Source organism: Lathamus discolor, chromosome 5 (assembly GCF_037157495.1).
Source record: "Lathamus discolor isolate bLatDis1 chromosome 5, bLatDis1.hap1, whole genome shotgun sequence".
NCBI lineage: Eukaryota > Metazoa > Chordata > Aves > Psittaciformes > Psittacidae > Lathamus > Lathamus discolor.
The window spans coordinates 9,904,591-9,919,459 of NC_088888.1; the positions used below are offsets into that span (position 1 = coordinate 9,904,591).

Consider the following 14,869-nt stretch of genomic DNA (forward strand, 5'->3'; position numbering starts at 1 on the left):
CTTATATTGAGCCCATAAAATTAATTCATTTGCATTAAAAATCAATTTTGTTCAAGATAGCAGTCATCTTCTGGGAGAGTCTAAGATGTAATCCTGACATTTCCATGCTTTGACTACAAAGGGTACTTCTTCAGACTATAAAAAGGAAGATGTGAGGCTATGCTGATTGTTTTGCCTTAACACTAGACAATGAGAAATAGCTTATCTTAGCACAGGAGAGCAAATGCTCACATGGAAAGATGGCTGGAAATCCACTAAGTTTCCTTCCTCAGTAATACACTGTATTTTGATGCTCATGCAAGCAAAGACAATAGAGAGACAGCACTGACAATTCACACACAGCAACCCTTCTCGCTGATGTGAATGATGGCATGGAGAGGTAAGATACAGTGCCAATGAGACCAGACAACTGGTCTAGGTGGCCCAGCAGCCCCAGTATCAGTTCTTAAGTGCTGGTGTTTGGGTTTTTTCAGTGAAAGGGATGATGGACAGGAGTCTACAGAGGTAAACCATCTAACACCTGCAAAGGGAATGCATGTGTCAGAAGAGGCGAGCAGTGACGTGCAGAAAGAGTCCTATTCTGTACAAAATACATTTACTGTTCTAACACCGTCTCTTGAACTGGCTAGGTATAGGTCATTAAGAGGACTTGGACACTTTAATTCAAGAATTATTGACATAATCCAGTCTTTTCCACTAAATTAGCTTCACCTGGGGAAGAAAAATGATTTTTAAGTACACATATACATTTTTAAGTCTATGACTGCGCACCACAGAAGCTTTAAACAGCAGCAAAAGACTTCATTAAACATACTAGGTATTTATAGATGATATAGTGAAGCTAATCCCGTTATATAATACCCAATTAGCTTTTTGCTTTCAACATAAATATACAAGCCTTAGCATGCCACATACAAAAAACCCCACCTAAAAATTAACAGGATATTAAAAAAAATAATCTAACAAGCTACTGATTTTGCAATATACTGGCAAATTCCTTAGCATGACAAAAGGCCAAAGCTTATGGAGACTTCTACTGCCACTTAATAAACACTCAAATATATTAATACATCATCTTAAAAAAGGTGGGGTTTTTAACCTTTAATACATCTCCCCTTAGTTTAGTATTCATTAGTGCTTTCACTTTCCACTTCCCTCTTGGAAGAGATTTCAAAGATCTAGATTTGTTCTGCTGGAACTAGTGCCTTTGGGAGAGGTGATATGTAAATCCTGGGAATCCTCCAGACCAAATTCCCCAATATCTCTTCTCCTTTTGGTGAAGGATTATAAAGAATGTCTTGTAAGTAGGCAATCTTAGAGCAAAGTATATGGAAATTTGATTATGAAAACAATAAGCTTTTGTTGTACCACATAAGCAATGACTAACTTGATCTTATACTGCATATCAATATTAGTTCTTCACCATCCTTCAGGGACTTCAGGTCCCACTCCCTCAGTTCTCTGTTGTCTTTCACCTCTTCTGCCTTCTACTCAATCTACCACTTGGGTGGAGATGCCCAGAGTCAGGGTGGTAGGTGGAGGAGGATGGATGTGGCCTTTATGGGTATATTTTTATTCTTTATATGGGATTAGCATTTGCATACCCCCTATCATGGCATATTTATAGCACCGTCAGGAAATGGACTGACCACAGAAGACAATGTATTTCAAAATTTCACCAACCGTCTAAAAGCCAAACCTCATTTTTCACACTAATTCTTTAGAGAATGTTACATTTCTCCTCTATCAAGAGCCTACAAATTAACTGCAAGTCCTCTCAACATTCTAGACACTTACACATCAACACTGATATATTCACCTGAAGCAATATTAATGATTTCCTTAACAATTGCATCCTGAGCCTCTTCATACTCTTCTCTGTTCTTTATATATTCATCATTGATGGAGCTCAGTTTGCTGTGAACAAAACCACAATATTTAGAAGCTGTGATGTTCTGTCTTCTCTGCTACAATGTTAAGCTTCTGGCCACCTCATCTATGAGTCAATACCAGTTTTCCTCACCTTTTTAATAGCAAGGTTCAGTACAAGGAACAGAAAGCAACTAATCTATGATTCATCCAACAGTGTATCAGTAAGTTTAATTCCATGTTGAAGATCACCCACAAGGGCAAACCAGCAATTCGAGCATCTCCAAACACATCATTCTGAAAAATCTTCTATCAGTTGTTTGTTATAGACATGCTATGTCATAAGGACTTGCTCTTAAAGCTGAATTTCTGGCCATTTTGCCACAAGATGTAGCACATTATGGAACTGGCAGAGGAAAATTGCTGCTAAGCAACTGTGTAATTAGCCCAGAGTCCTACAACAGGTTTATCAGAGCTGAAAGCATTGACTTCTTTTATTTAGTAAAAATCTCAGTGAACTACTGTCACTAAGACCAGGTTCTAGCCTTCAAAATGAGGTAAGCTGAAATCAAGAGGCAGTTTTAATTCTCTTGAGTTCTTACCAAGCTCATCTTCAAACACAGGCAACTAGTGGACCCACACTGTAAGCAGAAGACAGCCTCATGCTTATAGCTGCTTCTGCAGATGGTGCTAGAACTGAACTAAGCACAAAGATGTCAGTTTTATTAATGATCCATGGGCTTCTTCCCTAAGGGAAAGTAACAGATGACACTTACAGCAGGAGTTCTAAGTACCACCTTCTCAGTTACAGAAAAACCTAACTTCATCATTATATTTAGATTCATATTTAGAACCATTAAAAAAAAAAAAGCTGGTTTAAATTTCAGAGAGAATATCCTCCGAGTAAATGTTAAAACAAAATGCAATTAAGGTTTACACTTTGTTCATTTAAATAATTTAGTGCTAAATTGCTAAACTGTTGGTGCTAAATACACCAACATATTGCTTGGTGTGAACCCATATGCTTGCCATGCTTTTCAAAGCACAGGATTTATTACAATGAGAGTGAGTGATTACCAGAAACAGTCACTACTAGTAATAGCACTGGCTTGAAAACAGCCTTGCCTCATAGACAATGCTCCTCATATATGTCTGTCAATCAAAATCTCTCTTGATAAACTCACTTCTCTAGTCACTTCACTAAGTCCAGCAGGACCTGCTATACTTAAAGCAACAGCAGCATGGTTTGTCTGAAATACTCTACAATACAGTAATCTCTGCTATTTTTACTGTTCCATATATAACACATGCAGGAGACTTAAAGAGCGACAAGGAGGAACGTGTCAGGAACTAAGTCCAATTAGAATGACAGGACTGAATGCGCTCACAGATGCACTCTCAGCAAGGTTATGAACAAAACTATGTTAAAGGGAGCTGTAAGCACTCTGGAAGACAGGGCTGCCATTCATTGGGATATATAGAGAATAGAGAAATATTGAAACTCTATGGTTAAGTATTTCAGCACAGGCAAGCGCAAAGTCCTGCTCTGGTAATGAAGTAACTCCATGAAGCATTACAAACTGGGGTCCCAAATGCTATAAAACAGCTATTACCAAAAGAGTCGGAGGACCCTGTGGACAAGAAGCTGAACAGGAGCCAGCAGTGTGCCCCTGAGGCAGAGAAGACCAAGCTTATGCTGGCTGCACTAGCAAAAGCATAGCCAGCAAATTGAAAAAGTAACTCTTCCCCTTTATTCAGCATCATGAGATCACACCTGCAGTGCCGCCCCCAGTTTTGTCTTCCCAGTGTCAGAGCGACATCAAACCACCAATAGCCACCACAAAATTTGGAGCTAATCTGAGAGAATCCAAAATCAGCCTGGAAAGGAGAGGCACCAGACTCTTCTTGGAGATGCACAGCAAAAGAATGAGATACTAAAATACCAAGCTCCTGCAAGGAAAGTTCTCATTAGAACTGATTAGAAAAGTTTTTACAAGGAGTGGTTCAGCACTAGAACTTGTGCCCCACCAGGCTGTGAAGGATGCTTGGACAATGAGCACCTGGGGAAGGCCTCCAGCTACCTCATCTAACTTTGAGATAGGATCCAATTTCCAAGGTGGTTCTGCTTCAAATGAGGGGGCTAGACCAATTAACCTCAAGAGATCACCTTCAACCTAAGTTATTACCTGATTCTGCATATGCAACTTGTTCTGCATATGGCTTGTTGGCTCTGTGCAATTTCCTACCTTGTTCGCACTGTATAAAAATAACAAAGTAGAGAGAGGGGCATCTAATGACCAAGGTAGCCTTTGCTCCTTCTAAAATGCTCTAGAAGAGCTAAAAATTCACCAGAGAATATAGATTTTTTGTCCAGACAAGGAGCCACTGAAACAGCATCAATGCAATTAGCCTGAAGACTGAAATTTTTAAACAGCTTATCTAGGGAGCCACAGAAAGGCCAATACATAGGTATACAAGAAATTACAGCATGATTTGGAACAACAAAAAAAGGTAATTACTAACAAAATTTCTGCATATATTTGGTGATAAACATAAATAGCTGTTTTTCTATTGCAGCTCCTGAAAGTGTCTGTATAAACACTCAGTGAATGCAATTATGCTACTAGCTGCAGCTAAAACAGAGAAATTAGCCTAAGTCAAAGGACCAAAAATAGCTAACAGTTGGCAAAGCAAATAGGGAATGCAGCTTTTAACAGAAACTGTATGATGCCTATTCTCTCATGCCAGTCTTGCTCAATATGTCAATCTGTGAGCCAATTCAAAAGGTGAAAATTCAGCCATTCAAGATTTAGCAAAACCAGTTTATTGGCATAGTTATAAAGGAAAGAACAATTTTGTTTCTTTCAAACAGGCTTGAAAAACTACCGAGATGATTTCATACCTGTTTGTAAATTTCACACCATTCTTCTGTGTATCAACTATTTCATATTTCGAATTGTTACGGAGAACTTTTTCCTCCTTGCAAGTTATTCGAAAGTGATGTCCAAACTGTGAATTTGTCTCCAGTTTGATGCTTTTGCCAGCTTCCAAACCTTTTAGATGAAAAGAAAAAAGGAAAACTGTGTTATCCAAAAACCCTGCACCCTGTACTATTTCTGCTCACCAATCCACAGTTTGTATGAGTTTCAACGTATGTCCTCAAAAGGATGCAAAACAGAACTAGGCCTAACCACGAGTTAGGTGAGTTCTACAAAATGAATTCTGCCAGTAGCTTGCAACATAAATGATAATTTCTGAAATATCCTGGAATGCCATCCTTAAGGAAAGAAAAAAAAAAAAGGCCAAATTTTAAACCAAAAATCACTCAGTTTTCAACAGATTCTACTGTGACAAAGTCACTCCACACTAATAATAAATTAATACAAACATCCCTTAACTCCTCTGTACCAGTCTTCATCACTTGATCTCAAAACATTTTACAGAAGAGGTAAAAATCAAAGGCAGTCTCATACCCTACCTAGTTCTTTTGCTGCACTTTTTAACAAGGACTGCATTTTTTCTTCCAGTTCATTCATCTTCTCTCTTAATTCTGTCAAATTAGGATCAAAAGAAGCCTTGACAAGAAATTCATGATTCTCCACCTAGGGAGAAATAACAAGAAAAAATATTTATGAACATAGGTAGTAAAAAACCGTATCGCCTCCCTGATCATACATGGTGAAACGAATTTATTTTATCGTTTATTCTATTTATTTTATAAATAGGATTTTGTAACACAATGCTGTTTGTAGTTGAATCAGATAGCAATTATAAAACAAAAACATCTCTTACACTTGTCTTCTCAAGTCATATACTTTATAGAAGCTAAATATACCCTTTTAACTGATTCCTTTGAAATGGAGCTGTCCACATACTCATTTGCATACAAATAACCGAGCAGTAGGCAGGAAAGAAGGGAAGTCAGAGGAAATGAAACTCTTATGTAGCCTGGACTTATGCAGCTAATTAAGGATGGGGTGTTTCAAAGCAAGAAGTATTTGGAAACACAAGTTTCTGAAACAGTAATTCCTGTCCAAAACACACTCAAGAGGTTACAGAAGGAACCGACATAACACCACCAAAAATTCCACCCAATTTCAACCCAGTTGAATTGAAAAGCATATACACATCCTTCAAGCTAATCATTTTCAGAGGCAAAAATGAAGCAAGTTTCGTCTTCTTCCTCTCTTTTCCCCAAGCTTCCACTGCCAGGTGTGTGTTCCTGATGACCTTACAGGTCTCGGGTTTAATTCACAGGCACAGCTTACAACTGCTCAATGAAAGAAACTCCATTTTTAACATACAAGGTTTTACAACCAACAAAATACTAGCACTGTTGTCCAACACGGAAACTAAACACTGGCTTTCATATTAGTAATTTATTTATTCTAATTAAGTTTAAAACACAAGAAAAACCCCAAAACACGCACAACACGAAGCTTCCCCTAGCCGGGAATTATCTGCAAAGTTGCACACAAAGCGACTACAAATACTCTGCGAAACACATTGAAAAGTGGTTTACATCAATCTCACTTATACCCACAAGTATAAGTTTGCAAAAGGAGAAGAGGAAAGGGAGGTTCACACAATCCCTTTACTCCTTCCCAGGCAGTAAAAGTATCTCACTAGAAAGCACTGAGCAAGAGGAAATGTAACTGCAAGAACCACCACATGCGTCTTCTACTAAGCACAAGAAGCACTTCAAATCTTAGTGTGTCAGAACACGTGTAAAAGCATTAGACTGAAGACTCCCAGGTTTGGCAGCAACTTGGAAGAAAGACCTGGGAATATGATCTGGAAATGAAAGCCACAGGGCTTATACATTTTAGAATTTGGAATGGGGGGGACAAGTAAATGATCATATAAAGAACCTACATAGCTTACTGTACTTTTAAAGGATCACTACTTTATTCTGAGAATTATCATCTCCCAACAGAAAATTTGATCTTCCACAGAAACTGCATCATAGAAAATTGAACCACTGGTGCTTATTTTCTCTGTGCAATTACCGGCACTGCAAGGCGTTACACTTAGCCTGCTGTTTTAGTTCAGTTGTGTTGGGTGCAAACATACTGAAGCAGCAAAGTTCACCAGTCGCTTAAGCAGAGATGAGGACTCCACAAAATAAAGGATTATAAGATTTTAGAAGACCATCTTGAAACTCAGAAGTGTTAAAGGGGTATGAACAAATTCATTCCCTGCTACAGCCCCTGTTGATAGGCCTGCTTCTCCCATTCCCTTCATAATTCTGCTAAAAGAACAGCAATGAACACTTACAACAGGATACTCTTCTCTTTAGAGAAGAAATTCAGAGCAGCCCTACAGAGAAGGACGTGGGGGTGTTGGTCGATAAGAAAATGAACATGAGCCGGCTTCAGTGTGTGCTCGCAGATCAAAAAGCCAACCGTACCCTGGGCTGCATCAAAAGGAGCGTGACCAGCAGGTCGAAGGAGGTGATCCTGCCCCTCTGCTCTGCTCTTGTGAGACCTCACCTGGAGTATTGTGTGCAGTTCTGGAATCCTCAACATAAAAAGGACATGGAACTGCTGGAACAAGTCCAGAGGAGGCCACGAGGATGATCAGGGGACTGGAGCACCTCCCGTATGAAGACAGGCTGAGGAAGTTGGGGCTGTTCAGCCTGGAGAAGAGAAGGCTGCATGGAGACCTAATAGCAGCCTTCCTGTACCTGAAGGGGGCCTACAAGGATGCTGGGGAGGGACTCTTCATTAGGGACTGTAGTGATAGGACAAGGGGTAACGAGTTAAAACTTAATAGAAGTTTAGATTGGATATAAGGAGGAAGTTCTTTACTGTAAGGGTGGTGAGGCACTGGAATGGGTTGCCCAGGGAAGTTGTGAGTGCTCCATCCCTGGCAGTGTTCAAGGCCAGGTTGGACAGAGCCTTGGGTGACATGGTTTAGTGTGAGGTGTCCCTGCCCATGGCAGGGGGGTTGGAACTAGATGATCTTTCCAACCGTAACTATTCCATGATTCTATCATTCCATGATACAGAAAAGATCATTTCTGGTTTTGTAGGGCACATCCTGATCTGAAACAGGAACTAGAAAGGCTGGGATGCAAACACCACACATGCCAGCCCTTGTTACAGCTGGCTTCATGAGACAACCAAGGCTGACAGCCAAGTGAAAGGTAAATTTTTTTCACATCTTCAAGTAATTATGTGAAGCCTGAAATAGAAGTGCAGAAATGCCATAACCTCAGGAACAGGAGGGTAACATTCCCAAGGATCCATAACACTCTGGCAGGTCACTCACTCCAGCCTTCACCCTCACCCATATTGCCATATCAGAAAGGCTGACCAGAACTGAAGCCATGCCTTGCACTTACGACCTTCCGGACCTCCTCACTGCAGGCCAGCTTTCACTTCACTTCCAGCAAAGATCCATATGTGGCTAAAGCTTATAAATGTGCAAAAGAGCTGCATTACTGTCTCACCCTCTGCTCCATCCAGCAGTCATACGGAATGGAGCAGTTTTCATGTGCTTGTTGCTAAGTCCGTTACAGCTCCAACAGACCTGTGATAACAAATGAACCCAGAGGCTGCTAGTGTGCAAGAAATAAATCCTAAACTCCTGTGAAGTCTCAGGACAGGTGATTAAAATTACTTCAGCTTCCATTCACATTCACAGTCTGAGTTAAGGACCACAGCAGTTCAAGAACCTTTTCGCAGCAGAGCAGGCACTGCAGCCCAGGGTAAGTGCCTGGTGGCTTTTCCAGGTGAAGACACCAAGTCTTCAGGACATCCAGCAGCCTATATCCCATTACCTCAGCCTGAAAATCCATCTCACTACACTCAAAGTGAAAGCCAAATGTGATCAAGTGAGTAGAAAGCATAGAATCATAGAACCAATGAGGTTGGAAAAGACCTTTAAGATCATCAAGTCCAACCATTGCCCCAGCACTGCCAAGGCTACCACTAAATTGTGTCACTGAGGGGCTCATCTACACGGTTTGTGAACACTTCCAGTGACAGTGATTCCACCACTACCCTGGGCAGCCTGTTCCAGTGCCCAACTGCCCTTTTAGGAATGAACTTTTTCCTAAAACATTTTAAAACTAAATTAAAAGTTCAGCTAAACTGCTACAAACGTAAACTAACTGGTTTACTAAAAATATTAAGAACTTGTGCTACTAATTAATACCTAAAACCACCAGGCACCCACAACTATATTATCCTCTAATGTTCTTCTCAAGCTGTGCTCCTCCTACAGCAGTATCTCAGATCTAATTATGTAAGTCACTTAAAGCAAACTTTTACTTTTCTGCAGCCCTCAGTGTGAACACAGCCAACAACAATCTGTCAGGACAAGCATTAACAGGAATGTCGTATTCGAGTTCTTCATGCTTTGTACCTAATCAATCTACCATCAATTATGGTACAGTAAAGCTAGACCTCACCAGAAAAATGGGAGGAAGTATCAGTGAACCCAACTCATTCCCTTCTCATCTTCCCAAAATAATATCCCTTCATCATAATCATATTTCAACAATATATAGAAGTATGAAGTATCGCTGAAACATCACAGAAGGCCGCCAAATTGGTCAGGCAGGATTGCCCCTTAGTGAAGCCATGCTGGCTGTCACCAAGCACCTTGTTGTTTTTCCTGTGCCTTAGCATGCCTTCCAGGAGAATGTGCCCCAAGATTTTGCCAGGCACAGAGGTGAGACTGACTGGTCTGTAGTTCCCTGGATCATCCATTTTCCCCTTCTTGAAAATGGGGGTTGTATTTCCCTTTTTCCAGTCATTGGGAACTTCACCTGACTGCCATGACTTTTCAAATATGATGGACAGTGGCTTACAGCTCCTTCAGGACCCGCAGATGGACTTCATCAGCTCCCATGGACTTGCGCATGTTCAGGATCTTAACATGGCCTAGGGTCTTGATTCTCACAGTCCCTGCATCTGCCTTACAAGACTTGGGTGGTGCGGTCAGAGCCTTTGCCAGTGAAGACTGAGGCAAAGAAGTCATTGAGAACCTCAGCCTTCTCCAGAGCCAGGGTATCCAGTTCTCCTGATAGCTTCCAGGAAGGGCCCACATTGTCCCTAGTCTGTCTTTTATTCACTACATACCTATAGAATCCCTTCCTGTTACCTTTCACATTCCTAGCCAAGTTTAATTCTAACTGGGCCTTAGCTTTCCTAACCTGGTCCCTAGCTTCCTGAACAACATCCCTATACTCTTCCCAGGCCACCTGTCCTTGCTTCTGCCTTTTATACGCCTCTTTTTTCCTTTGAATTTTCCTCAGCAGCTCCTTATCCATCCAAGGAGGTCTCCTGGCCCTCCTGCTGCACTTCCTTCTAGTTGGGATGCAGCACTCCTGAGCTTGTAGCAGGTGATCCTTGAATATCAACCAAGAGTCTTGGGCCCCCCTGCCCTCCAGGGCTATATCCCATGGAACCTTACTAAGCAGGCTCCTGAAGAGGCCAAAGTCTGCTCTCTTGAAGTCCAGGGCAGTGAGCTTGCTACACGCTCTTCTCACTGTCCTGGGGATCTCAAATTCGACCATCTCGTGATCGCTGCATCCAAGGCTGCCCTGGAGTACCACATTCTCAACGAGCCCTTCCCTGTTGGTGAGCACAAGGTCAAGCACGGCACCTCTCCTTGTCGGCTCCTCTATTACTTGCAGAAGGAAGTTGTCTTCCACACAATCGAGGAACCTCCTGGATTGCTTGTGCCGTGCAGTGCCATCATTCCAACAGGTGTCAGGGTGGTTGAAGTTCCCCATGAGGACAAGGGCCTGCGAGCGTGAGGCTGTTCCTATCTGTCTCTAGAGTGCTTCATCCACAGGTTCTCCTTGATCGGGCGGTCTGTAACAGATCCCCTCAGTAATGTCCCCCATCGCTGTCCTCCCTTTAACCCTGACCCACAAACTCTCTGTCGACTGCTCACCTGTCCCCAGAGTTCCATACTCTCCAGACTATCCCTAACATAAAGGGCAACTGCCCCTCCACGTCTGCCAGGCCTGTCTTTTCTAAAGAGCCTGTAACCTTCCATTCCAACACTCCAGTCATTATATTTAAATATCTAACGTGGTAAGCAGCAGACCAGCATTACAGCATTAACAACACTTTAATACCCGTGTATGTTTACTTACATCAAGTAAGACCCGAGTGAGTCACATTTCCAAGGGGTGCTCAAAGGAACGAGGTGACAGCAAATAATTTGCAGCCTTTGGAACTATATGGATTTGATCTTAAAGGTCTTTTCCAACCTAGTTGATCCTACAATTCTATGTTGAGCTAGCTGATGTGAAAAAACAAGTCCTTCTGGAGAGCTGTGCTCAATACTCAAACCACAATACTATGTACCAAAAGCACTAACGAAGTTGCTCTGACTTGAGGAGGAGTTGGGGTAGATGGTTTCTGAAAGGAACCTTACAATTCTGTGAAAAGACAGGAAAGGAAGTGACAGCTTCTCAACTTCTATTACAGCTAGGTAAATGAATAACCACATCCCACACTTTTTGAACTTGGATGTTTCTTTTTTATATCAGAATGGATTATTGATATAATTTAGTTGCTATAACAACCTGTCTTCCAATCACATTCAGAATAGAGCTGGGTACTTTGTTTGTACTTCCTAAAAATCCAAGAGGAATTTCAAGTCAATGTTAAAAACTTTAACATTCATATGGACAAGGTGTATTCTTCCGGTAAAAACAGCACTGGCTTATCTGTAACCATTTTCCTGTATCTTGAAGGAGAAAAAAAACAAAACCAAATCTGACACACTGGATTCTATGGGCCCCGATTAAAAATAACTCACTTGTTATTTTGTTTAGAAGGACAACAAAACAAGCTGAAGAGAGGTTTGAAAAGCTGGACTATAAAGGGTGAAGGCTTAGAACAGCTGTTATCTTTAAAGAAAACAGAGTCCCAGGGCACACAAACTGCATCAACAGATGGTCTGTAACTAGTATAAAGCTATAAATTTCTTCATTAGCATATATCACAAATTACAGCAACGTGTCAATCAAACAGTCTGTCCTTAAAACATAAAACGCAACTGATGAATGCATGCACAATACAAAGAGGTAAAATGTGGTGCTTCTGCCTTTGCAGAAAAATACACATGTTCGAAGTTTTAAAGCCACTGCAGTTTTCAGAACTTCAACACTCTGCCCTTACTGCCATGCCTGACACATGATTAGGTAGTTCTCGTATTTCTAGTTGGCTGAGATTGACACAACAACCCTAAAATTCTCCCACAATTTCCAAAATGACTGGAAGACTTGACAGAGAAAGGAGTATTTCTAACCAAGCGTGTACATTTCAAAACGAGTCCCACCAATTCTGTAACACATATAATGGGAAAAAATTATGTGCAAAACTCACTAAAAAACTTGTTTCACCCAGTTAATCAACGGTTCCTCGTTTTGCCTGTGTCCTAAGTGTTCAGCATTAAACAATAACAAATCAATCATTTATACTCATCCCCTCTCCTTTCCGCTACAGATTCAAGGAACAAGAATGTTCCGTCCAGTTTTCTTTGGCCAATTTTTCTGCTGAAAAAATGCCAGCTTTCCCTTGCAAGCACAGTCCTATCACCAGCAATATTTCTTAAGCAAGTGTAGCTGCAAACCTAAGATAACTGTAGCAGCTTTCTCTCTAATGAGAAATGTTTTTACGCTGGAAAGTAAAGTCTTTATACCTAAGTCAGTCATTTTTCAGAGAGGCAGTCCATTAGTAATGGAGACTTAACCCCACACAAAATAGAACCAAGTCTAATGAACTTTATAGAAGCAGGAAAATATGTAATAAACATTCTGGTTATATTCCAGATTTGAGATGTACCATAGTAACTTTGAAAATATGAAAAGCAGAAAGTGCCAAAATAACTTCTCCACTTGTAATACTGATGAGGTTTTTAAAAAACAGATTCAGGTCCACAGCATCCATGTACCTGCAACATTTTTATACTGGATAGATAATTTCAGACAGTGGGTGAATATCCTCTTGATATTCAACTGCTATACTAGCAAGTCTTCATATATTCCACAGCTAAACTACCACTAACTACTTAATATAGATGATCAATTAAATTTAGAGTGTGTAGAGCAGATGGCAAAGTTCAATAAGAAACTTTAATTGCTAAGTAAACCCCCTCCCACACACCAGCCCATACCTTATCCATGTCCAATGTTGTTTCTATCATCTCCAGAAACTTTGAGAAGTCAGAGTAGATATCATTAAGAGGTGTTATAAACACTGCCAACAACAACATCTGGTGAGCTCCTGTTAAGAACAAACACAAAAAAATTATCATTCGTAAAACCCCCCAACTTTACCAGAATCCACTTATCCAAGATAAGCAGCACAACTACATAGCTGGTTATTTTTTATTAAGAGTGGCTATGATTATTTCACTGACACACACATATCTTTTTCCAGAACTGGCATTATTTATATTCTGATTAAGCTTTTACCTATTCTGTGATCTTTGTTCACATCTGGTGGCATTCATTCCCTTCTACTACGAGTAAAACTAAAGACAAACAATAGTTTGAAAGCAAACCTGCTGTCTGAACATTACCCATCTTGCACGTAAGAAACTGAAATGGCTTTAGCAAAAATCATATCTACAGCTAACAATTTTAAAAATACAAAGTGCAAGTTTCAGCATCCACACTCTTAAGTTTTTCATTTTTCTTACTTCAAAATTACCAAAAATTGGAACTATCTGGTAGGTTAAAATACAGACATAAAAAGAAATTGAGGTGTATGAGTTTTGGTTTCGCTTTCCTTAAAAAAAAATCCAAACATCTACTCTAACCAGATATTTACAGTCACTGATCTTTCCACTAAACAGGACATCATCAACATTAGTTTTTTCCACTGTATTTTGTTAGCACAGATACCCTGTAGCACCAAGTATAACTGAACTGCATTTTCCCTTTGATGTAGCACGCATTTTCCCTAATGTCGCACACACAGATAATGCTGATCTGGGAAAAAGGTCTTTTCTTCCGGCCTAAAAATAAGCACCTATCCAGCAGCCTGCTGTGAAAACACCGCCAGTGAACAGATGTTTACATCTCTGCAGCCACTTCAAGTTATGATCTAATCACAGAAAAATTAGCATTATTGACTACACGATTTACACAAAGTGCCTCAAAAAGAACCCAATACTATGAGCTTCTAGTCACTGGATTAGGTACAGAATTATGATATTTGCCTCTGAGGTTTACAGGCAAGGCTTTGCACATTAACAGAGAAACACGGAACTAATCTCTGGCTATCGCAGAGCCCCCCAATTTCTTACCAGACTAAGGAAAAGGTCCTACTCTTCCCTAAGAAAAATGTCTGTACAAATTTATAAAAGTCACACAAGGAGGACACGATTACCCAATGGAATCTCTCTTCTCTCTCAGCACTGTAGCTCAAGTAAAAAGTAAAAGGTCGGTTTGTTTCTCCTCCTGCGCCTTTTTGCTTCCTCACTCCCCCAGGCTTTTAAAGTTCTTAACAGATTAGCGTCTATTAATGGAGGAAAAAATTGTATATTGTTGAGAGATTACTGAACTTGTAAAAACCGGAGTCTTCTGCTGAGTAAAAGTCTTCAAACTAAGAGATATCTGAAATAAAGATGTTGCTTTTTATTCCAAATCACTTGCTTAGTCTTTTTTTTTAACCCCTCCTGTAATGAGACCCATCTAAACCAACCTAGAAAATAAAAGCAGGCAGTAAAGAAGAGACTGAAGAACAAAGAGAGGTTTCATGTTCACTCTTCAGAGCATGTTTCCAGTACATCAGCTGAGAGAATGCCTGGCAATTAAATAATCTTCAGTAATCTTGAACTAATGAAAAATGAATGTGCTTGAACTTAAAGTAGCAATTACTCCTTCCAATAAAAGAAACTGTAAGTAGGAGAGTTTCATACCATTTCATTATTTGATGAGTAACCTCCAAACACCATAGGAAGATGTCACATTCAAAAATTAGAAAACATTAATTTATTAAGTAAATAAAATACTAACGTATTT

General features: G+C 40.2%; 1 protein-coding gene across 2 annotated transcripts in view; it reads right to left on the reverse strand.

Annotated features, from left to right (window-relative positions):
* MSH2 (mutS homolog 2) overlaps positions 1–14,869 on the reverse strand; it is a 50,013-nt gene that overhangs the window by 8,741 nt on the left and 26,403 nt on the right. For both annotated transcript variants that reach the window (XM_065679695.1, XM_065679694.1), the window contains exons 8-11: positions 13,015–13,124; positions 5,348–5,471; positions 4,772–4,922; positions 1,820–1,917 (exon numbers count right to left, since the gene is read on the reverse strand). In XM_065679695.1, the coding sequence (XP_065535767.1) occupies positions 1,820–1,917; positions 4,772–4,922; positions 5,348–5,471; positions 13,015–13,124 (483 nt within the window). The remainder of the gene's footprint in view (positions 1–1,819; positions 1,918–4,771; positions 4,923–5,347; positions 5,472–13,014; positions 13,125–14,869) is intronic.